The sequence below is a fragment of the Callospermophilus lateralis genome, chromosome 7 (genome assembly GCF_048772815.1).
Source record: "Callospermophilus lateralis isolate mCalLat2 chromosome 7, mCalLat2.hap1, whole genome shotgun sequence".
Taxonomy (NCBI): Eukaryota; Metazoa; Chordata; class Mammalia; order Rodentia; family Sciuridae; genus Callospermophilus; species Callospermophilus lateralis.
The window spans coordinates 8,219,003-8,242,792 of record NC_135311.1 but is presented as its reverse complement, the minus strand read 5'-3'; the positions used below and the strand labels follow the sequence as shown (position 1 = coordinate 8,242,792).

The following is a 23,790-nucleotide window of genomic DNA, read 5'->3' as shown; positions in this document are numbered from 1 at the left end:
TATGTTTCTGGGAATTGGCTGATTTGTTTTTGTATTCCTTTAATAAGTATAGTTGCGACTTCTCATATGATCATTAAGTATGAAGGAAAAAACATGACTTTCCCAATTAATGCAACTACTTCTAAAGAATAGATCTGTTTGCTCTAAATGCAATGATTCAGCTGTGGAGCGTAAATGGTTAATGTCTAATGAAAAACTCCCTGTATTCCTGTCAAGGAAGTTTTTGATAAATTAAATTAAAATCTAGAGAAGAAGAATTAATGTTAAGAAGACAGATTAGTGCTTAGTACTGGGCAACTTGTTCTTGTTCCTGTGCACAATGGTTTGTGCTCTTACTCTTGTTTGATTAAAATTAATAACAAGTCAAACACTTGCCATAACCATGGCACTGGTTCCAGTCAGTAAGTCAAGAAAGAATAGTCAAGGTATAGGCCAATATTTTGGGACATTTCTAACTATTATTAAAAGTTAACTAAGCAGAAACAGCTCAAAGCAAAACGCAAACTGAAAGTACAAATGCTTGCTTATGCATAAGCCAAGATACATTCTTCTATTCTAATTGTAGCTAGGTAATATTTTGTTTCTTTGAATAATGATTCCTGTTTTGTAACCACAAAGTACTGTGAGCCTGCCAAAATGAAAAGTATATATGATCAACTTCACAAGTAAAGATTGGGATCAACACCTGCACTTTGGTGTCTGTATTGTTTCTCCACCCCTCTTTCGCCGACTCCTCACCATTCGTTCGTCTCCTGAGACCCCCTGTTGGAGCTGGTCTCCGACAGATTAGCACATTCACTGGTGGGAACAAGTTGGGTAGGGGTGATAGGTTAGTACAAGAGGGGGATTCCTTTGAACTGATTGGTTTAGGCCACGAGGGGTGTACGTGCTAAACTACATGGTTTCCCAACATGTTATCAGCCACCATAAACTCTTTGGGGGTCATCTGGCATCCCAGGTATTTCCCTGTCTCATGCTGATTGGTGGTTGCTGGGGGGGTTGCTATGGGTCCTCACCTAGCCTGACTGAGTCAAGGACACCTGGCACCTCAGATCTCTCCTGTTATTTGCAGACAAACAACTCAGCAGGCTGGGTATGTGCCTAGAAAGGCTCTGTGGGTTTTTCCAAGGACAAGGGTCACGCCCCCTTCCTTGGACAGGCCTTGAGGTAGAAGCTGGTTTCTCAAAAATGGAGTCACATCAGTTTCTCAGTATCAGATCTTCCCACAGCTTCACCCAGCTGCCCCCAAGGGGAGGGAGGGAACATGACACACCCTGTTAACCAAGTGTTTCCTTCTTGGGCCAAGAGCAGAGCTGAAGCAGTTTCCTTAAGAAGGCAACCCCATTGGAGCTGTGGCTCAGCAGTGGAGTGCTCACCTAGCAAGTGCGAGGGCCTGGGTTCGATTCTCAGCACCACATAAAAATAAAGAAATAAAATAAAGGTATTGCAACCAACTACAACTAAAAAATAAATATTAAAAAATGCAACCCCATTGGGATTGTGGGGATGGGGAGGACGGTAGAGTGAGACAGACGGTATGACCCTATAGATACATGTATGATGATGTGACTCTATGCCATGTAGAGCCAGAGGAATGAGAAGTTGTGCTCCATTTGTGTGCAATGTGTCAACATGCATTCCACTGCCATCTATAACTAATTAGAACAAATTTTAAAAAATAGAAGGGAGACCAGCAGAATAGAAGAAGGGGATCAGGGGGAGGGGGAGGGAAAGGGGAATGAAATTGATTCAATTATGCTGTTTTATTGTTGCCCATATGAGTATAACATAGCAAGTCTCACTGTCATATAAAATTATAATATGCCATTTAAAAAGGAAAAAAAAATGCAACCTCAGTCTGGGGAGTCCAGGGTCATTCTCAGGAAAAGAGAAAGTTGAGAAGGACCTGAAATAATATGGATTCCTCTTCCCAGTCCACGGGATGATGAGTCTGCAGGAGTTTGAGGCGTAAGTCCAGGTTAGCACAGGAATCCAGGAAGGCCACTCTGGCCCTGGTGTGTAATGTGCACAAGAAACTCCCCCAACACACACACACACACTTAGCTCCAGAGAAACCCTGCACAAGGAAAGGAAGGAAACCTAGAAAGGAAGTTGGGCTCCCACTCGCCACGCTGCCTCCATCAGCCCCAATTCAGCGGCAGGACCCATCTTCACCCCCTCCGCTGGGGCAAGTCAGCACCTCTTCACGGTGCCCACACCTGGACCTGGGGTCTCAGAATGGCAAGAGGGACGCAGCAGAGGTGGCGAGGCTCTGCCAGCTGCAGAGTCGGGCAAGGATCTCTTTGGGAAGGCTTCTGAAAGGGAGGGGTCAGAAGCCACAGCAGTGACAGAGGAAGAACCCTGGCTGGATGGCACGAGAGCTCTGAGTGTGAGGGCAGCTGGGAAGGTGGCAGGAGAAGTGACAGGGCCACATGTGCCCACAGAGGTAGAGATGACCCCCAGGTCAGGCTCATGCAGACCAGCGGCACCTCGAGCTGGACTGAAGTCAGAGGAAGTAGGTATCCGCAGGTGTCAGGTGCAGAGTGCAGGTGTCTCCCTAGTGCTGGGTTCTCCTCCCTCCTCCAAATAAGTCATCTTCAAGGCCTGGCCTGGTCTCTGGACCACGCTGTAAACACTGGTGCATGGCCTCTTTCCTTCCAGATGTTTGTCATCAGTATCCTGAGAATACAAGAAAGAGGGTTCTCAGAGCAGCTTGAGGATAGAGTGGCCCAGAGAGACCAGAAGACAATTGACGCCCATTAACATGAATAGCTTAAGCCAGGGATGGGGGAGCACATGTGTGGTCCCAAGACTTGGGAAGCTGAGGCAGGAGGATTGCAGGTTCAAGGTCAGCCTCAGCAAATCAGTGAGATTATGTCTTGAAATTTAAAAAATTTAAACCCCAGGGGGATGGGAGGTACTAGGGGTGAACCCAGAAGTGCTCTACTGCTGAGCCACAACCCCAGCCCCTCCTTGGCATCTCTTAATCCAATCAAGTAAACAATTCAAATTAACCATGACACCAAACCATAAATTTTCTTAATACTCTCATCACAAAAAGAGGTAAAAAGGAAAGAAAAAAAAATACAGTGGAGACAGAACAGCAGATACCTGGCTTTGGGCAGGCAGCCCAGGGCTGGGTGCCATGAGACCTGGCTGGTCACCACTCACAGCTCTCACCTTTCGCTTCCCCTTCTGAGAATCCTGTGCCGTCAGCTGTGCATAGACTGCATCGTCCTTGGCCCTGGGGTCCTCTGGCAATCCCGCATCTGAGTCTTGACAGACTGGAGCTTGATTCTGTGCCAGTGAAACCTCCAACCCTACACACACACACACAAACACACACACTCACACACTTACACTCACACACACTCAGATACACACACTCACACTCACTCACTTCCACTCACACTCACACACTCCAACACACTCTCACACTCACTCTCACACTCTCACACTCCAACATGCACTCACACTCTCACACACTCTTACACTCACACACTCACAGCCACACACGCACTTATACTAATACACACTCTCACACACTCTCACACATGCACTTACACACATACACTTTTACACACACTCATATTCACATACACACACTCACACACACACTCACACACTCACTAACACAATCATACTTCACTCTCACACTCACAACACTCACTTTTACAACTCACTGTCACACTCACACCCACTCACACACTCACACTCATAAACACACACACTCTCACACATGCACTTACACTCACACACTCTCACACACACTCGCAGTCACACACTAAAACACACAGTCATACTTACACTATCACACTCACACACTCACTTTCACACACACTCACTCTCACACATTCACTCTTACACTCACACACTGTAATACACACTCACACACTCACTGCAACACACTCACACTCACTTACACACACTGATTCTAACACACACACTCACAATCTAACACACACGCACTCACACACATGCACTTACACTCATACACACACATTCTCACATGCACTTATACACACACACTCTCACATGCACTTACACTCACACACTTTAACACACACACTAACACACATTGTCATATACACACTCACATTCTCTTACACTCTCACACACAAACACACACTAACACACACTCACACACTAACACACACTCATACTTACACTCTCACACTCACACTCACACATGCACTTAAACTCATACACACTCTTACACACTTACACTCACACACTCATAATTACACTCTCACACACTTACACTCATATTCACACACACTCACACACTTACGCTCACACTCATACTCACTAACACACAATCATACTTACACTCTCACACTCACACTCTCACTTTCACACACACTCTCACATTCACACACATGCACACATTTACTCTCACACACGCACTTACATTCACACACTCACTGGAGCTTCATTCTGTGCCAGGGAAACCTACAACCCTACACACAGAGACACACCCACATGCTTACATACATACACACTCAGGCACACACTCACACTCTCACACACACTCACACTCTAACACACATGCACTCACACACACACTTACACTCACACAGACATGCACTTACACTCATACACACTCTTACACAATTATATACACTAACACATACTCACACTCTCTCTCTCTCACACACACACACTCACACACAGAGCCAGGAACCCAAGGCCATCGTGGCTACACCCATCATCCCCTCTACAAGGCCACTTCCTGCCATTAAAATGCAGGAGGAAGGAAGTCCAGGATCCAAGGGGAGAGGGGAGACATCTGGACCCAGAAAGGTAAGTGCAACCTGCCTCTCTCCATCTCCATCTCCATCTTCTTCTTCTTCTCCTTCTCTCGTAAGTGCCACAGGAACAGGAACACTCCAACTCCCAGGATGAAAAACCCAGCCAGGAAGGCCCCTATGGCACCTCTCGAGTGTCCAGCAGTGGGCGCTCATTTCCAGAGAGTTAAGAAAACAAGAGAGTTAAGAGAGGATACAGCAGAAGAGGAGCTGACACACCCATTGCCAGGGGAGGTGGAGAAGGCCCAGGTGTCAGGGGGGCCTGGTGCAGAAGCCGCAGAGGGAGGGCATGGCAGGTCCACTCATTCAAGCAGTGGCCCAGGCCCTTCATGGAGCAGGGGGGTCGGGGATGAGCAAGGTGGGGTCTGTGAACAAGTCATCACCAGGAAAAGACAGAAGCTCTCAATCACCAGGTAAAGGATCTCACTGCATTAGAGGTTGACCCATGTCCAAGGTCTCCAGTGAGACCCCCAAGGACATGCACAGTCACCTGTGCCTGGGGAGCGGCAGGAGTTTCACAGATACTCAGTGTGGCGGGAGCGTCCCCCAGGGGAGGGACAGCACAGGAGGCAGGGCTAGGTGGGGAGGCAAGGGAGGCAGACGTGAGTCCAGGAGGTTGGGTGGGCCATGTTGAACTTCCTCTGAGACTCCAGGGTGGAGGTGGGGGGCACATGACCAAGGGTGGTGACTGCACTGACCAGTCAGGCTCCTCCAGCAGCCCCTGGAGGAAGACTGAGGACGGGTGCACACGGGTCCCAGGCATTCGGGGTCAGTGAAACACCTACTGGGCGCAAACTGCCCAGAACTGAGCTGGACACCTGGGCTAAGAGGAGAGAAGGATGTGTCCCCTGCCCTCATGGTGTCCCACTCAGGGTGGACTTAGACCCAGAAAGGGATCTTTCCACTCAGGGGGGATGGCCGTGGGCAGCTCCTTAAAGAGGCTGTGCCTTCAGAGCCGGCAGTGGCTTCACACGTTAGGGAAGGTCAGCAAGTAGCTGTGTCCCTGTGTGGATGAGGCCACCATCGGAGACACAGGACCTCCTAAGCCCTACATCCTATGGGGACTAGGTGGAGGTCAACCCCAGAGATGACACAGACAAAGGCTACAATCGGATCTGTTTTTCCAAAGATGACTCTGGACACAGGGCATGGTGACAGGGTGGGATAGGTCCTGGAAGGCTGCCCCTGGCCCAGGGGGAAGGGCCTGGAGGTGAGGGATATTTAAAGACAGTCGTGAGCTGGATGCCACCCCACACTTCTGGATTGGAGTGACCAAGGGAAGGCAGTGCTGTTCATAAACACAGCAGCAAAAAAGCCAGGGACCCTCGGGCTCCAGAGCCACCTGAGCCCCTCCCTGTGCCCCTCCCTCCTACAGGTGCACTCACCTGGGCTACAGAGGTCAAGGAGCTGAGAGGTGGCATTTTTCTGGTCCACTGGGTTGCTGAGGACACAGGTGAGGCTGACATTGGGCTGCCTCAGTGGCAGGCTCAGGGCCAGGGTCCAGGGGTTGGGGGGTCCTGGGGCCCCTCTCTGCTCCAGTTCACTGGGGAGACCCTGGACCTCCCAGGTTACATTCAGGACCTCTACATCCTCTCGGGTCCCACAATCCAGAGTGACATTGCACCAGCTGGGCGTGATGGACGCTGACGTGGTCTGGATCTGGGCAAGGGGCACAGGATCTGAGGAAGGAGGGGACAAAAGGAGAGAGCCTCACACATGCCACACATTGTCCTCCAGGGTCTCACTGACCAGAGGCAGGAGCCCTAGGAGGAAGCTGGGAGCACGTTACAAATAAAGTACAATTTCCTCAGAGCTACATGTTGACAAGTGACAGCAGCCACTTTATTAAGCTCATGTGATCTCACTACATGAAGCAAGTCTAACTTTTTTCCCATGAGAAAATGATGCTGAATCCCAGGTTTTAGGGACGATTATTTCTAGAAGATAGGGGTCTTCCTAAAGGGGAGGAAGCGTGGGACAGAAGAGCTTGTCTGGGGCCAGGGTCCTGTGTCCTGGGTCTTCAGCTGAGACAGTGCCTGGGACTGCACAGCCAGACTGGGGCAGGACACCAGGCCAGCTCTGGGAGGACCCAGAAAGCTCAGCTCAAAACAGGAGACATTGTGGGAGATACCCTGGCTGCAACAGAGAGCACAGCTCCGCAGGCAGTTAGAACGAGACACTGAATGTGTGCTCCCGACTTGGGGAGAAGGGTCAGATCCACAGGCCAGTCTGGAAATCACACAGGACCTGCACCTGCAGTCCACTCTCTGCAGAGAGACTGCCCTAGGCAGAGAGGGACTGTGGGGACCCTAGAGTTGGCAAAATGGATCTCCTGACATGTACAGCAGCATCACTTTTCCTACCCTATCAAGGCTTGCAGAGCAGGATTTGTGGGATCTGTGGAAGTGAGGCTGGCCTCTCATTGGCCACTCCCTGCAAGGATTGGAATCGGTGAACTAGATACCTGTGGATTCCACATCTTTATCCTCAGAACCTGTGAATATGCTAAGTTATGAAAAAAAGAACTGAGCTTTAAATAAGTTTACCTGGATAGTCCCAGAGTCCTCACAAGAACCCTTAAATGTGGAAGAAGAGTCAGGCATGGTGGTGCACATCCCCAATCCCAGCAGCTCAGGAGGCTAAGACAGGAAGATCTGAAGATCAAAGCCAGCCTCAGCAACCTCATGTGGTCTTAAGCAACTTAGAAGGACACTGACTCAAAAATATAGGACATTTTTAAAAGGCTGGGAGTATGAGTCATTGGTTAAGCACCCCAGGGTTCAATTCCTGGTACCAAAATATAAAAAGGCAGAGTGGAGAAGGAAGGAAAAGAGCAGGTATGAGGGATGCAAGAGAGACTCCCCCTCCCTTTCTAGTTTAGGCAGAGGAGGGGACCACAAGTCCAGGGAGGCTGGCAGCTCTGGAGAGTAGGAAAGGCAGGAAAGGATCCCCTCTAGATCCTGCAGAACAAAATGCAGCCCTGCCCACACTTGGATTTTAGCTCAGTGACAACCATGTCTGACCTCCACCTGCAGCATATTGTGGATACACATTTGTGTTGTTTTAAACCACGATTATGCATTGTTAAAACAGCAAAGGAAAACTAATACACAAAAGAAGTAAATTTAGTCTTACAAAGAGGAGGAAATGTTACTGAGAAAATGGCCAAATTTCCATTTTGTCTCCCAAAACACAGATGTGATTTTTCTCCCTGGTATAAAACCTCAGCTCTACTGTTTGTGATGAATATCTGACATGTTGGTGCCTGAGGAGAATCCTGCAGCATGGGGTCTCAGAGCCTCCTAGACTCAAGGAAGGAGCCCAGCCCTGGGACTAGGTGAGGCTGTCACTTACCATAAACAGTGAGGTGGAAAACTGCTTTAATTTCTCTTCCCGTCTGACACATGATCTGGGCCCAGTACTGCCCACTGTCCTGTGAGGTCAAATTGTTAATCCTCAGGGATGACATACTGGGCACCTGGACCCTGTGCTTGTACTTGTCCTGGAGACTGAACCACAGTGGATCTTCCTTCCCATTCTGGAGTCTCAGCAAGTATGTGGAGTTTGAATCAGAGGTGAAGCCCCAGGAGATCTCCTTTATCTTGGGATCCTCTGGCTCCTGGGTCACTTGCAACAAGACCGAACCTCCCCGGATCACCTTCAGATAAGTGTGGGTTCTAAAACCTTTAATCCCAGAACCATGAGCTCCAGAACTCTTGGCTAAAGTGCTGCCGGCACCTAGGGCATTGGGAAAGAGAACATGGGTATTTCCTCAAGGAGAACAAGTGACACAGACATTTTCATCTTAATCAACCCATCTGGTCCCTTCCTTGACCCAGGGAGGAGCCTTGTATAGTGAATGGAACCAATTCTAGGATCAAGTCCTGGTTCTGCTGAAGTTATTTCTGGGTGGGTTACTTCACTGGACTAACCTTCATTTCCTTATCTGTCTTGACATGGTGACATGAACTAAATGACACTGTGAATTGAAAGCACCTAGCTCACTGTCTGGCACATGCTGAGTGTGTAAGTGAAGGAGGCAGCTCCTAAAATGTCACTCAAGGATCCCTCTGGTGTTCACACCTATGTGTAATCCTCTCCCGCAAAGAGTGTGCACCTAGCAAAAATGATGGGATGTCACTTAATACAACCATTTTCAACCAGAGCACAGGTTCCTCCTGGCTCACTCCTGCTCCCTGTCCTCGGCCTTTCTCCTGCTCACTCTGATGAGGCCAGCTGCCATACTGACAGCTGCCCCGTAGAGACACCCACGTGGCAAGGTCCTGAGGGCAGCCCTGGCCAATAGCTAGTGAGGAACTGAGCTTCCAGGCAGCCGCCACCGGGAACTGCATTCTGTCCACAGTCCCACTGTGATGAGCTCCCAGCAGAAGCTTCCCAGTGGAACCTCAAGATGATGGCACCCAGAAAACACCTTGATCTGTTTCTGCAAGACCCTGGGATTAAAACGTTCCTGAAGGTGCTTCCCCTTCCCCTTCTTCTAGAAAGTGAGTCACTCAAGATAGTGTTGGTCGTGGTGTGGAATCAGTTATAAATCTCTGGGACTTAGGACAGGGAAATGCACATCTCATTCGTAGGACATTAAGAGACAGTGAGGGCGGGGTTACGCATGAGTGTGGGCTCCACCACCTTAAAGCTGAGCCTGAGGAGTCCACCGCATCCTCTCAGCCTCCTAAGGTCCCACACAGGGAAGGGGGACAGAGAGTCACACCTGTTTTCTCCCTGCAGCAGCTCAAGGGTGACCAATGTATTTCATATTTTGAGACCAGATGATGATGAAGATGTGGAGGAGCAAGTGGAACAGTTGGTGAGTACACGCTCGAGCCACCAAGAGAGACCTTTCTTGAGCAGCCCCTGGAGTCCCCGTCACTATTCCTTAGTGGCTGTCCCCTGCACGGCCCTGGACAGTAGGCCTCCTTGAGCCCTTCCTCTCCCATCAAGCACAGACCCAGGGAACCTGGGGACCCTCTCTTCTTCTGGAGACCAGGTAGGATTTAACCACCAGGGGAAAGCGCAGCCAACCATCTTGTCCTTGAGGACAGACAGTTCCTCCTTTCAGAAGCCCAGGCTCCACTGGGGTGTGCCACACCCAGTACACACCCCAAATTTGCAGATTTCTCCTTGTGTCACGTCTCTCACTTGTGAGTACCTATAACATGCCCAGTGTACAAACGCCACATTTCCTTTTCCCAAGGAATCATCCATTCACGGGCACTTGGGCTGCTTCCACACCTTAGCTGTTGGGAACAGCGTCTCAGTGAACACGCCAGCTTCAATGTTTGGCCCAGAAGTGGGGAGCTGGATAATATAGGAGTTTTGGTTTTAGTTTTGGAGGACCTTCCATTTCTTCAAAATAGCGACACTAATTTACATTCCCACCAACAGAGTCTAAGGGTTCATTTTCTGCCTGTCTTTGCCAGTGCTTATGAACATCCATCATCGTAATAACAGCCATGCTAACAATGTGACTGATATCTCCCTGTTTAAAATTCTCATTTCCATGATGATCAGAGATGTTGAGGATTTTTTCATAGATCCATTGGCTATTCATTTCTCTTCTTTGAGAAGAATCTGTTTAAACTTTAAATCAAGTTACCTGTTTCCTTCTATCGAGTTACTTAGTTCTTTATTCAGGGCTCTTGGCCCCATTTCAGACGTGTGCTTTGCAAATATTCTCTCCTAAGACATGGGCCATCTCTTCACTCTGTGGTTTCCCTTACTGTGCAGAAGGTCTTTAATTTAATGCAATTCGGTCAATTTTTGCTTTTGATGTCTGTGCTTGGGAGTCCTCGTCAAGACATCACCACCCAAGCTCATGGAAGTTTTCCTTTATGCCTCTTCTAGAGGTGTTAGAGCTGCAAACCTTATGATTAAGGCTTTTATCCATTTTGAGTTGCTTTTTTCTCTTTTTAAATTTTTTTTTCTAATATGATATATATATATATAAATAAAACAGCAGAATGCAATTCAATTTGTATTACACATATAGAGCACAATTTTTCATCTCTGGTTGTACACGAAGTAGAGTCACACCATTCTCATCTTCATCCATGTTCTTAGGGTAATGATGTCCATCTCATTCCACCATCTTTCCTACCCCCATGTCCCCTCCTTTCCCCTCCCTCCCCTTTGCCCTATCTAAAGTTCCTCTATCCCTCCCATCTTCCCATATGCATTTACTGAAGACACTGTCCTTTCCCTGTTGTATATTCTTGGCACATTTGTCAAACATCACATCAACTGACTCTAAACACTGGGTTTATTTATGGAATTTTTTCTTTTTCCATTGGTCAGTGTATCTGTTTTTGTGCCACTACCCTGCTGTTTCGATTTCAATAACATTGTATTTTCAAATCAGGGAGTGAGATTCCGTTTTATTCTTTTTGCTTTTGCTATTTGGGGTCTTTTCTGATTCCATACAAATTTTTTGGAGAATTTTTTTTTTCTGTGAAAAATCTTACTGGAATTTTGTAAGAATTCCATTAAATCTACTACAGTTTATTTTACCCAGGAGTCGAAAATGTTATTTCATGAAGTCAAAGGTATCAAAAGTTTTTTTTAGTACTTATTGGTTTCATATCTTGCTTAAAAGGATAGCCCTCCCTTCAAAAGTATGTTTCTCATTTTTTCTAGTTTTCTTCAAGTTCTTTTTGTGGTTTCAACATTTAAGGTTAGGTTTCAATCAACCAAAATTAAGTTGGTTTCAGCCTGGGCCCACAGCTGGGGGGTACAAAAGAGTGGTTACAAGGTTGGACTTCACCTCAGTGAAGTCAGAGTTAGTCTAGGTCCCCCATCTTCTGGCTGTGTGAACTTGAACAGTTACTCAACCTCTCTGGCTTCAGTTTTCTCATCTGTGAAATGGGAGTGATGGTGCTTACTTCAGTGAATTCTTCTTTGGATTTAAGCAGAAAGAGCTTTGGGCACAGTATTCAATAACTGTGCTGTTCCCATTTGCTGCTGTTGTTATCATGATGGGCATTACTGGACCAGCACCCCGGGTCCGAACCACACATTCCCAGTTCCAGGCTGGTGTCCCTTCCTCCTGTTCAGCTGCCCCTCTTGGAGGTCTCCTCCTGAGTACAGGGATGGGATGCAGGAGTCAGACATCCTGTGGCTTCAATCTCCTTGGTGCCTGTAGGTGTCAAGTTCCAGCCAGGGCTTTCCTATTTATAAAAGTCAAGTTTAAAAGGAAATTTACTGTGATGCAGGCACCATTACCAAGCCCCACAGGACCCCTGTGCATCCAGGAGTGGGGGTGGGAAGGTAGAGGGAAGGACTTGTTATCCCATGCTTGAATGAAGATTTTAAATTTTATATTATTAATGCTGGTTGCCCATCTTCCCCTTCTTGAGTTGCTCTATAATACAAAAGTATCATATGTTACATTGAAAACAAGTATCCAAGTTGTGGAGTTTTCAAATGAAAGCAAATTGTGCCCCATCCCAAGGTAAGCACTGGAAATGACGTGTGCCCAGAGACACTCCAGCCCTATGAGCCTGGGCATCTATTCATAAATGCCTCTCAACCTTCCCACTGGCCTGCAGAGGTGCCCTTCATTCTCCCTTTGAAGGGGCTGTGACATCCTATGGTCCCCTCTTTAATTAATAAGCAAAATACAAGTACTCTTTAGCACTGTGGTCATCCAGCCTAATCAGAGTTTAACACATTTAAATATGTAATTCTGGGTGTGAAAATGGGCCATACACCATAACTTCCCTGTTTCTAAAAACTGTTTGCAAGTTGCTTTTTCAGGATGCAGCTGCAGACCTAGAGAGCTCAGAGGAACCAGAAGTCTCCAAGGATGAGAAGCTGAGGAACCAGAACAGGGACTTGTGGACCTGGGTTGGAAGCCAGGGTGCAGCCACAGCTGTAGGAGGGAGCATGGGGTCAGAGAGACCAGTGCACTTATAAAGTACCCAGAAGTTCCACCAGGCCCAGGGCACCTGGTGTGGACCATGCCACCAAGACTCCCGACTCCAGCCAGCCAGCCTTCTGTTTCTCATCCCTGCCTTAAGTCCCTTCCTGCTCCCTGGGGAGACAGAGTGAGTGTGCCTCCTCTCTCCTTGTCAGGGGAGCGACTGTGAAGTTCTTTCTTCTTGCAAAACCTGGTGCAGTGTTGGTTTCTCTGTGCATGGACAGCAGGCGCTTGCTGGGTGTCAGTACAGTGGTGGTCAGTAAATTAAGTGCTCTATTTAATGCAGTGCCCAGAGAAACAGCCTGCTATCCCATGGGGAAACAGCGCAATTGGGTGCTCTGACAGCCTGTATTCCAGACCATCCTCAGGGATTTGATGAGTCATTGTGGTCACCACAGTGTCTGTGTCCCCTCCAGCACTGTAAGAGGGTCCTCCAGGGAAGCCAGTGTTTTGTGCTGAACAGGAACCTCAAGGTCTGGCAGAGGCTCTCATCAGCTGGTCTAAAGGGCACAGCTGGAGCGTGGCCTCCTGGGCGAGGTTTGCAGACCACATCTGCACAGGGTGTGAGGGGGGAGTCCTTGGGCAGGAGACTGAGGACAGCAGCCCTGAGGTCCCCTCAGAGCAGAGGCAGGAAGACCAGGTCAGGGAGGAGCTGAGGGGCAGGATTCCTTCCCTCCCTGGGGGCTGAAGTGACCACAGGGACAGCTCAGGGTGTCCTCCCTGAAGGAGGCCTAAACGGGCTCCCCAGCTGTGACTCCCTGTCAGGTGACAGGATAGGACAGGTCAGGACGAGACAGAGCAGAGGCCTTGCAGTGGCCACAGAAAGCCCTGTGTGAGTGGAAGCCCTGGGTCACCCTGGAGGGGCTTCAGAGGGGAGCTGTCCACGCCCCTCCTGTGACAGAGCAGGGGTCCCCAGGGGAGTGGAACAGGAGAGCAGGGGACAGAGTCCTTGGAGTGGCCGAGCACAGCTGAGACTTCTGGCTAGCCCAGGGTTGGACAGCCAGCCTGGCCAGACTCCCACTTCCTAGAAGAGGGAACCACAAATACAGAGGAGGGTCAGCCTCAGCCTGTGGGAGGATCTGCCCCTGAGGCCCAATGGTGGGTGACATCAGCAAGACAGAGAAGGGAGGCAGAGAGGGGAGGCAGCAGGAGCTCTCTGACCTACAGAAGATGCTCATCCTAAACAAGGAAAAGAGGAGCCATGGAGCACATGGGCTTTACCAGGTAGAGGGTGAACTTCATACTACAAAATTAAAAATGCAACCGTGGGCATAGAACATGGTTCCTCTGTGTGTCATATCGTCATGTCCCTATCACCTCCTTCTCACGCAAACAGCAGTTCCCTGTCAGCTGATGCATGAAGCCCTAAGTACCCTCCTTGATGACCTCTCCACTGTCTCTGTGTCTCTCTCTGGGGTCCATAGTGACCCAGGCCCTTCTCCAGCTCATTGCCTGCAGACGGGGACATTCAGTAAATGCTGTTGCTATCAATGAGGAGGAGTCCCCACAATTCCAGAACCACACCCTCTGCAGTCACCAGTGTCTCTGGAAAATTCCAGTGTGAAACTAGCTGTCCTCAGGTTCCCTCCTTCCCTTCCACACTTCCCCATCCACCACATGCGGGAAAGGGCTTGCGATTTAATAGGGAAGTTCACCACCACCCTCACCATCACTGCTTCACCTCCATCTCTCCCCCGAAGCAAGGCTGAGACAACAGGGGACAATCCAGAAACCAAAGAAAAATGCAACCGTGGGACTCCAGGCTTCCAGAAAGGATGCAGAGCAATTTAGGGGTGAGGCTCCTTCCACCAAGAGCCTCTTACAAAGCTCCTCTGCAACAGGTTTGTCCCATTCAGGTCCCTGGAGGGCAGGCCTATGGGGCAGCCATTTCAACCTTCCCAGTTCCTGTGTGACCTTGAGCGAGTCACTGTCTCCCTCTGGATTCAGATTGCAAATCCCCCTCCTTCCCTCCCTCTTCCTTGCTTTCCTTATCTTTCTTCCTCCCTTTCCTTTTTTCTTTCCCTCTGTAATTTTCCAACCCCAGAGCCTACTGAGGAAAACACTACACCATTTAGCATACTTCTTATTTACCCAGCACTGTGAATGGGGAAAGTCTACACTTCGCTGTTCACAAAAGTTGTCCATTTAAAAAAAAAGAAAAAGTTGTCCATTCATAAGTACCACACACTAATTGATGTGCCACTGGATGCCAAACAGTTGCCCATTTAAAATGGGGTACTAGCCCCTTACAGTTGCAAAGTTCATTGTTCACTGAATATGTCCTATTCCACAAGTGCCCTCTAATCCATTAAATTGCATATAATTCCTTGCAAGTTCTCTTAGTAGCTGGTTTTTTGTTTATTTGTTTATTTTACTATAATAGTAAAAGCTTTCACCAAGTTATCCAAAAGAACTGAAATCGGCATACTATAGCAGTACATGGGTTTCAATGTCTATAGATGGTACACTTCAATTAGCCAAGGTAGGAAACCAGCCAAGGTGTCCATCAACAGACCAACAAATTTAAAAAGTGTGACAAACACATGGTTTACTCAGCCATGAAAAGTAAAATGAAGTTATTTGCAGGTAAATGAAAGGAACTAGAGAACATCATGCTAAGTGAAATAAGCCAGATTCAGAAAGTCAAGGTTGAATATTTTCTCTCCCATGAAGAAGTTCAAGAGAAAAAAAAAATTTAAGTGCAGTATTTCATAATAGTAGAAGAAAAATGCTAGAGGAAAGGTCAGGCCAAGGGAGAGGGAGGATAGAAGTAAAGAGGAAGAATAGTGTGGGAGCTGCCACAGCCCCTGGTCCTTGAGTGAGGAGAGTGTGGAGATGTGGCCAGCCAGCCACGGGCTGTGTGTGTGACCTGTGGGCTCTGAGCGCACAAGGTGGACTGGACCCATGTTGCCCCTCTGTTTGGGCGGGCCTCGTTCTGGTCTTTTCTTAGCTCACTCTGCCATGATCCCCACACAGCTCATAGATGGCCATGGCCTCCCTAGATGCTGGCCACCCTCTGACAGCAGACAACGTGAGCTAGACTCAGCCCCCTGAAACCTGACCCCTTGCCTCATTTGAATGGCTTCTTCCCAATAAAAGGGTTCAGCACAGGAGCCCTCTCTCTCTTTCCAAAGGTCCCTAAGGTCAGAGGAGCCATCTCAGGACCCAGAGAAAAAGGTATTTCGCTGTCTCTGAATAATTATTTCACTCAGCCCAGTTCACCTGGAGTGACCCTGAGTGTTGAGTCATAGAACACGACAATCGGTGGCCTGTAAGGTGACTCCAGTGTGATTTTTAGAAATTTAGTGGGTTTGGAATTTCTCTCCAGAAGTTAAGCGTGCTTAGGATGTCAGAGTATTGTGGGCTGAATTGTAGAAAGTAGACAGAAGGGAAATCTGTGATGTTAAACTTTTTTAATATTTGGGAATATTTTGTCTTTAGAAGAAAACCTTATTTTTGTAATTCTAGGGACCCTAAATAAATGTAAAAATTATTAAGATGATTAATGGGATATGTTAGGTTCAGTCCTCTCCCATGGGAAAAGCACTTTTATGGACTTTTTTGGATTGTTTTTTGTGAATCTTTATATTTTGAAATATTAGATAAAGATTTTTTGGGTTTATGTACTAAAAGTCTGTGCTTGGAGAGTAAGAAACAGGAAAAAAAGATTTTGTGATGAGATTTGATACAAGGATTCTTTACCTGTAGAGAGGTGGATTTTATTTTTCTATAATTTTTGTGAACACTCACTGTATACTGAACATGTTTGCTACATTCTTGTCCCATCAGATCAGAATGGCTGTAACTCAGCCCCTGTGCCCTATGGGGTCTGTAACTGGACCCATCTCCAGCAGTGCCTTTAACCCTTAAACAACCTGGCCTGGGTGCCAAACGCAGACTGCCTTAAGATCTGATAATAACACTGGCGTCTGCATTTAAACTCACTTCTAAAGTGCCACGTGCTGCAAGGGAAAATACAAAAGATAGGAGAACACACGCTGCAGCAAGCACTATTAGGAAAAACTACAGAGCTATATAACAAGTATAAAAAATACATATGCTTCTTTATATTTTGCTTCTAATTTTGAAGGTTATGAGGATGCATTTGATTGTGGCAGAAACAAAGCCGGTAATGTTCCTGTGATGACCAAAAAAAATCCTTATTCTTTTCAATTCTAGCTATGAATTTAAAAAAATGAATAAACACAATATACACAAGGATCTTATTTTAGCTGCATCACGTAACATCAAATAAGAATGCACTCCTAGTTAAGAATAAATCGAGGGGCTGGGGATGTGGCTCAAGCGGTAGCGCGCTTGCCTGGCATGCGTGCGGCCCGGGTTAGATCCTCAGCACCACATACAAAACAAAGATGTTGTGTCAGCCGATAACTAAAAAAAATAAATATTAAAATTTAAAAAAAAAAAAAAAAGAATAAATCGAAATGGATCCAAAATTAAGAACCACATGGTTACATAAAGTTATACAATTATAAGTTATGCCCTTATTCATGTTATATAATTTTCTAGATATTTGAATAACCTATAGTTAATCCATAAAGTAATTAACATATATGTCTAATTTTTTAACTAATATATATTTATCTAGTTGTTTTTCTTCAATAGAAAACACAAAATTTATATATTTCTATAACATGCATTTATCTGATACTCTGCTTTTTAGTTACAGATATTTGAAATAAATGTACTTTTCTATAAATTTGCTTTCAAGAGATAAAACAACCATCAAGTAATCTCTAACTCTCAAATTATTGTACAAACTTTATAAAATAATAAACAAATATTCTGTCTACAGAAACATCCACGGACTTTAACTGTACTTTCATTGAGATATTTCTTACCAAGGTACAATAATTTGTTTAGATTCTAAGGTTTTCAAAAAATTATTCCAAAGTATAACCAGGAAAAATTCTAAAAGGAAAAGAAATTGCTTCAACAGAAAGGAAACACACATTAGAGGTCCTCAGAAGAAAACAGAAATCATCTTTGGGTAAAACAAGGACTTTATAGTCTAGATTTTAATGATAAAAGTATTTTACTATGTAGGAAAACCTTCATATGATTATCTAGACAGGTGATGTAGATACTGGACTGACTATAAAAATTTTAGCTGATTAATTCAAGGCTATTTCAGGCTATTCCCCTGATTTTACTATACTGATGTGAGCTTACATTTTTGTCCATATTTTGACATGATAAAAACCTATTAAAATATTAAGTTTATTTCCTTAAAGGAAGGTCTTTATTTCCCAATGATTCTTACTGTTTAAGACAAAGAATATTTTTAGTGATTAAATTCACATCCTTAATTAAACACTAAATATATTAAACTGCTGACTTAGATATCAATTTTGACAATTCTCCCTGGAGACCAAATTTGATGATTCAAAGACACAGCTGATTCTTGCATATAACTTTTATTTGTTGGATTGTTGTGAGATTTGAGAGAACATTTTGTTAGGACTGATGTTCTCCAAATTAAGGTCGTACATGGGTTTTGAACAGGGAAGTTGGAAAACTTGTTGGAAATTCATTGGTATTATGTAAGTTCTTTGACTGGACCTATTATTCATTAAAAATATGGTAAGATTTATATACTACTCCCCACAGAGGGAAGTAACCTTAATCATATTTTCTAAAAGGACAATTGAGACACCTATTTAAAGGAAAATATTCTGAGATATTATGAAATCTTCTCTCAAGAAGAGACTGAGAGCTCCTTATAATTTAAACTAATTATATTATGATTTATACCAGCCTTTTAAATAAAGAAAAGGGGGAAAACAGGACCCCACAGACACATATTAGATCTTACCAAATACTTTTAAATTTTTTCTTAATTGTAATATTGAGAGCTTTACTGTTACTGCACATGATTCAGTAAATTAAATCAGATTTCCAAAGATAGAGTTGAAACCTGATATCATGAAAATGACTTAAAAACCTGACTCAGGAAGTAAACCTCCCAACTGCAGAGTTTACAACCATGCAGCTTCACAAGTGTGTCAGGTAAGTAAAAGCCATGAGGAAACTTCTATGGGCCCATTTCTCAGGTCCACTTTTAACACACATTGCAGGGGACTGGAAAGTCCATCAGTGAAACTAGATAAACTGTACTGACTATAATGGTCAGTTAGACCTATATGTTAATCCTATGGTAAACAGGCTGTCCGGGAGTATCTTTTGAGAAAAGACCACATATAAGAAACTTAAACCAGCCAATCATGCTGGCCCTTAGAGATGAAGACTATATTGACCTATCCAGACAATTGTCAGAAAGATTAATAAAATAGATTTTTCCTATACAGGTCAGTTATTTATTAAAATATCCACCAATGTATTGTTGCCCTAATCATTCTACAGTAGAAATTGACACCTTTGCTAAGAGGATAGATTATGCAAATGTCTTCGCAGTGCAACATAAGGTGTCTAGAGATATTGGGTATATTTTAGACTGGCTCCCAGAGTTGACAACCATGATTGTGCAAGGATGCTGTAACCCCTGGAGGTTTATTGGTAATAATACCATCACCCTCAGCGAGATGGCACCCAAAAGGATGTTTTGATGTTTGACTTCTACCTTGAAAATATTTATATTACTGACAGACCTAATAGACTCCTTAAATGTGAGAATTAAGAAAAAGGAAGATGAATATCCTGTAGCCTGTAAGAATACAACTTATCTTATTGTATCACGGGCTATTGCTAGCTAATATTCCAGAGCTATAATGTGCTGTAGTTAATGTTCAGGCTTTGAAACAAGTGCATGTTAATTAACTAGACCTATGCAAGCTTAAATTACTTCCAAGATCCTTCATACTCAGATAAGTGATAATGAAAGAATTAACACTAAATTAAAATACTAAATTAAAACACTAAATTAAAAATTAAAATAAAATAGAAGCCACTGTCATCAACATTGTAAATGAGTCCTCAGCTCTATGGTTTGTGGAAAGGCTTAAATGCCATCCTAATTAAAAATGTTATGTTACAATGGCCAAACACAATGTTTCCCATGCAATTTGGAACAGATTAAGAATCTCCTGATGAGTGTTTGGCAAAATAATAATAATAACCAGGATCTTCCAGGTTGATTATGTTATTAAGATAATATGTTTTCTACAAAACTTTTTGTGTTTCAATAATAGATCATGATGACCTTGGACCAAGAATCCAGTGACTGCAAGATATAATTCCCCAATTGCCTTTTTTTTTTTTTTAATTAAGAAGGGGGCGGGCTGGGGATGTGGCTAAAGCGGTAGCACGCTCGCCTGGCATACGTGCGGCCCGGGATCGATTCTCAGCACCACATATAGACAAAGATGTTGTGTCCGCCAAATACTAAAAAAAATAAATATTAAAATTCTCTCTCTCTCTCTCTCTCTCTCTCTCTCTCTCTCTCTCTCTCTCTCCCTCTTTCTCACTCTCTCTCACTCTTTCTTTAAAAAAAGAAAAAGAAAGAAAAGGGGGACTGGGGATGTGGCTCAAGCGGTAGCGCGCTCGCCTGGCATGCATGCGGCCTGGGTTCGATCCTCAGCACCACATACAAAGATGTTGTGCCTGCCGAAAAACTAAAAAATATATATTAAAAAATTCTCTCTCTCTCTCTCTCTCTCTCTCTCTCTCTCTCTCTCTCTCTCCACTCTCTCTTTAAGAAAAAAAAAAGGGGGGGACTATATAGGGAACTGTCACATAGAACTGAGTGCCCCTTAGCCTTGAGTGATGAGAGTGTGGAGGTGTGGCCAGCCAGCCACGGGCTGTGTGTATGTAAACTGTGGGCACTGAGCGCACAAAGTGGACTGAACTGACATTGCCCCTCTGTTTGGGCAGGCCTCACTCTGGTCTTTTCTTAGGTCACTCTTCCATGATCCCCACACAGCTCATAGATGGCCTCCCTAGATGCTGGTCAACCTGCTGACAGTGGACATCATGAAGCTAGACTCAGCCCCCTGAAACCTGACCTCTTGCCAAATTTGAATGGCTTCTTCTCAATAAAAGTGTTCATCATGTTTCTCTCTCTCTCTCTCTCTCTCTCTCTCTCTCTCTCTCTCTCTCCCCCCCTCTCTCTATCTCCCCCAGGACCCCTAAGTTCAGAGGAGCCAAAGAAAAAGGTATTTCTCTGTCTCTGTGTGGTGATTTCATGCAGCCCAGTTCATCTGGAGTGATCCTGAGTGTTTGGTCAAGGAACACAACAGAATAGTACAAGAAAAATGAACCTAATTATGCCTTATGCATGTATGAATATACCACAATGAATCCCACTTTCATGTATGATTACAATATATTCATATATTAAAATAGGAGACCAGAACAGTAGAAAAAGTTGGAAGAGGGGGAGGCAGAACAAAAAGAGGAAGTACTGGGGAATTATCTGGAACAAATCATCTTATGTACATGATGTTACAATGAATCCCACTAATAAGTACAATTTGAAAAAGCTAAAATCCACACTTTTAAAGGTGTCACTAAATTCAATTCAGTAGGTCATGTTATGTTTGTTAGCTTTTGATTTCCTTCTACATACAAACATTCTATTATGTCATAAATGTGATATGTGGCCCATCGTCACCATCAGTGTATTTTTTCAGTTTCTGTTTTTCAGAATGTGTTTTTCTGCCCCTGTTTAACCTCCCATCCTCTCTCCCCTGGCATATTTTCCTGCACAATTTTACCTGCTCCTGAAACCTGTGTTACCCTCCATTGTTTCCTTCCACACGTTCAATGTAACCATAGCCATGTGGTATGTAGACACCCTCAGGTTTAGAGGCAGCTTGACCTTTTGGTTGTTGTTTAAATATTTGTGTTTTTACTTTTTTTTTTTAGTTGTAGGTGGACACAAAAACCTCTATTTTATTTTCATTTGGTGCTGAGGATCAAACCCAGTGACTCACACGTGCTAGGCAAGTGCTTTACCACTGAGCCCCAGCCCTAGCCCCAGCCCCAGCCCCAGCCCCAGCCCCAGCCCCATCCCGCTGCTTGTCCTTTTATATAATAAGGGCTTCATGGTGCTCGGTTCCCTGGATCTTGCTGAGGAGAATCCAGGCATCTCCTTCATGGAAACTGGACATTCTTCACAGAACAGTGGGGCACTGTTCCTTAGCCTCCATGACATCCCATGCACAGGAGCCCCAGATACTGCTCAGTTTGCTCAATCTTTCCTCAATTGACAGCACCTCCTGTTTCTCCAGGGCTTTGCCAGGAACAGTGATGAGATAAGCAAGGTTCCATCTGAGGTCTCCAGGCCAGGGGCATTTCAGGGTGGGGGGAAGGAGCACAGACCAGAGGAGCTTCCTCCAGCTCAGACACCAGGGTTCTGGTTGGGGCCTCCACAGAAGAGCTACGGAGGCCCTGAGGACCCTGGGGGCCCAGGCTGGGGTGCTGCCTCCTCGCCCCTGTGCCCCAGGAACAGGCTCTTGGTCTGTCTCCATCCCCCTCCCCAGGCAGCTCCAGCCCCTCCCTGCTGCTGCAGCCCAGGTGGCCTCAGTCCCTGGCTATGGTCCCTCATGCAGCCAGGGCTGCCCGAGCCCAGGGTCCCAGGTCCTCACCACAAAAAGGCCATTTTGCTCTTTCCGTTCATCCTGGGCTCTACCCACACTGCACTGGTGAATTATAACAGTGCGGCTTTCTCTGTTTCCCAAAGGCATCAGAGTCTAACAGCCCCCAGGACTGAAGGGTCCCATCTGTCCCAGACCCCAACTGCCCTCCCTTCCAGGAAACCCAGCTACTCACAGAGCAGACTAATGACTCCCAGGAGCCTGGTGGTCCAGCAGAGGTGGGGGTCCTGTGAGCTGTATCCCATCCCGGCTGCCTGCCCGCCTCTTCAGCTGCAGAGGAAACATCCGAAAGAGGAACCAGCAAGAGGAGGAGCTTCCCTGCTCTGAGGGCAGAGCCACAAGCCAGTATTAGGAAGCCCACCAGAGTTCACAGAGGCAACCTCACTCGCCCTAAAAAATTGCAGAATAACTGTACGAACGACCAGAGCCTGGGTGGACATCTGGTCTCTGACATCTGTTGGCAAGCCCCCTCCTGCAGGCAGAGCCAGCTTGTCTCAGGCAAACACTCCTGCCCACACCCACTGGGTGAACAGCTCTGCCCAGGCAGCCCTGATCCCAATGCCAGCCTGTGGCCAGCACAGAAGTCCCCCTCTTACAAGCCTGAGCTGAGCCCTCCTGAGTTTCATGGCTTTCCTCTGCACTTATCCCATTCTATAGCTCATTTATTTTCTGATATTCCAAGAACTTCAACTGTCAGTTGCCTACGAGAGTAACTGTGGTCAAAAAAACACCAAACTGTAATGGAGAGTGGAAATCACCAAATATTTGCACTCAGCTTTGATGGAGAGGCCTCATGGCTTCTGCACTCTTATTGGTGCTCAGGCAAAGACAAGCCCTTCCCTCTGTTCTGCAGGCCTCTGGAACTGTTTAGATTGTGGGGTGGGGGAAGGGTTAGGGGGGCCGGATCCTAAAGAGGAAGCAAGATAATGGCTGGAAACTAAGGGCACAAAGGTCAGTCAATAGATATTCCAGCTGACAGGTGCCAGGGACTTTTCAGAACACCATATCTCACATTTTCAATACACCAGCCATCCTACCCTAAGGTATGATGTGGTATACAAAGACAGAGAGCCCTTGGATCAATCCCCAGCACCACACAACAAAAAGCAACAACAAAGGAGCCTGCACAAAAGTGTGTTTGCCACCAAGAGCCAAATAGATGAGAAACAAAGATCAGACTCATGGAGCGCTGATGAACCAGCCTAATTCCATGTTAAGATTGGGAGCCATCTCGTCACAAAGTCATGAAAAGTTCATTTCTGTTTACTGTAAAATACCAAGATTTCTATTTGGCCTGACCATAATTGGATGTTTTAAACACTTGTTTGGGATTCCTGCCCTTGCTTTGAACTTCCCCATGCCCGGCTCTCCTTGACCATAAGACAACCCTCCCTGAATCCCAGTTGCTCCTCCTTAACTTTGATATTGGACTGAGTCTGCTCCCCGCCTTGAGATGTTAAACAACATTGATCCT

General features: G+C 45.9%; 1 protein-coding gene across 2 annotated transcripts; it reads right to left on the bottom strand.

The window, feature by feature from the left end:
• Positions 1–1,744: 1,744 nt before the first annotated feature.
• LOC143403940 (SLAM family member 5-like) lies at positions 1,745–22,746 on the bottom strand. Of its 2 annotated transcripts, none has more exons than XR_013091906.1 (6): positions 22,492–22,746; positions 8,163–8,546; positions 7,355–7,447; positions 4,819–6,487; positions 3,181–3,320; positions 1,745–2,679 (listed from the first exon to the last, which is right to left on the bottom strand). XR_013091906.1 is itself a non-coding variant. In XM_076862284.1 (6 exons), the coding sequence occupies exons 1-6, from the start codon at positions 22,559–22,561 to the stop codon at positions 2,533–2,535; spliced, it is 1,176 nt and encodes a 391-aa protein (XP_076718399.1). In that variant the 5' UTR covers positions 22,562–22,739; the 3' UTR covers positions 1,745–2,532. The 2 variants fall into 2 exon arrangements, 1 of the variants encoding a protein (XP_076718399.1); XM_076862284.1 differs by lacking the exon at positions 7,355–7,447 and having other exon boundaries at positions 4,819–4,959; positions 6,194–6,487; positions 22,492–22,739.
• Between the last annotated feature and the right edge of the window lie 1,044 nt (positions 22,747–23,790).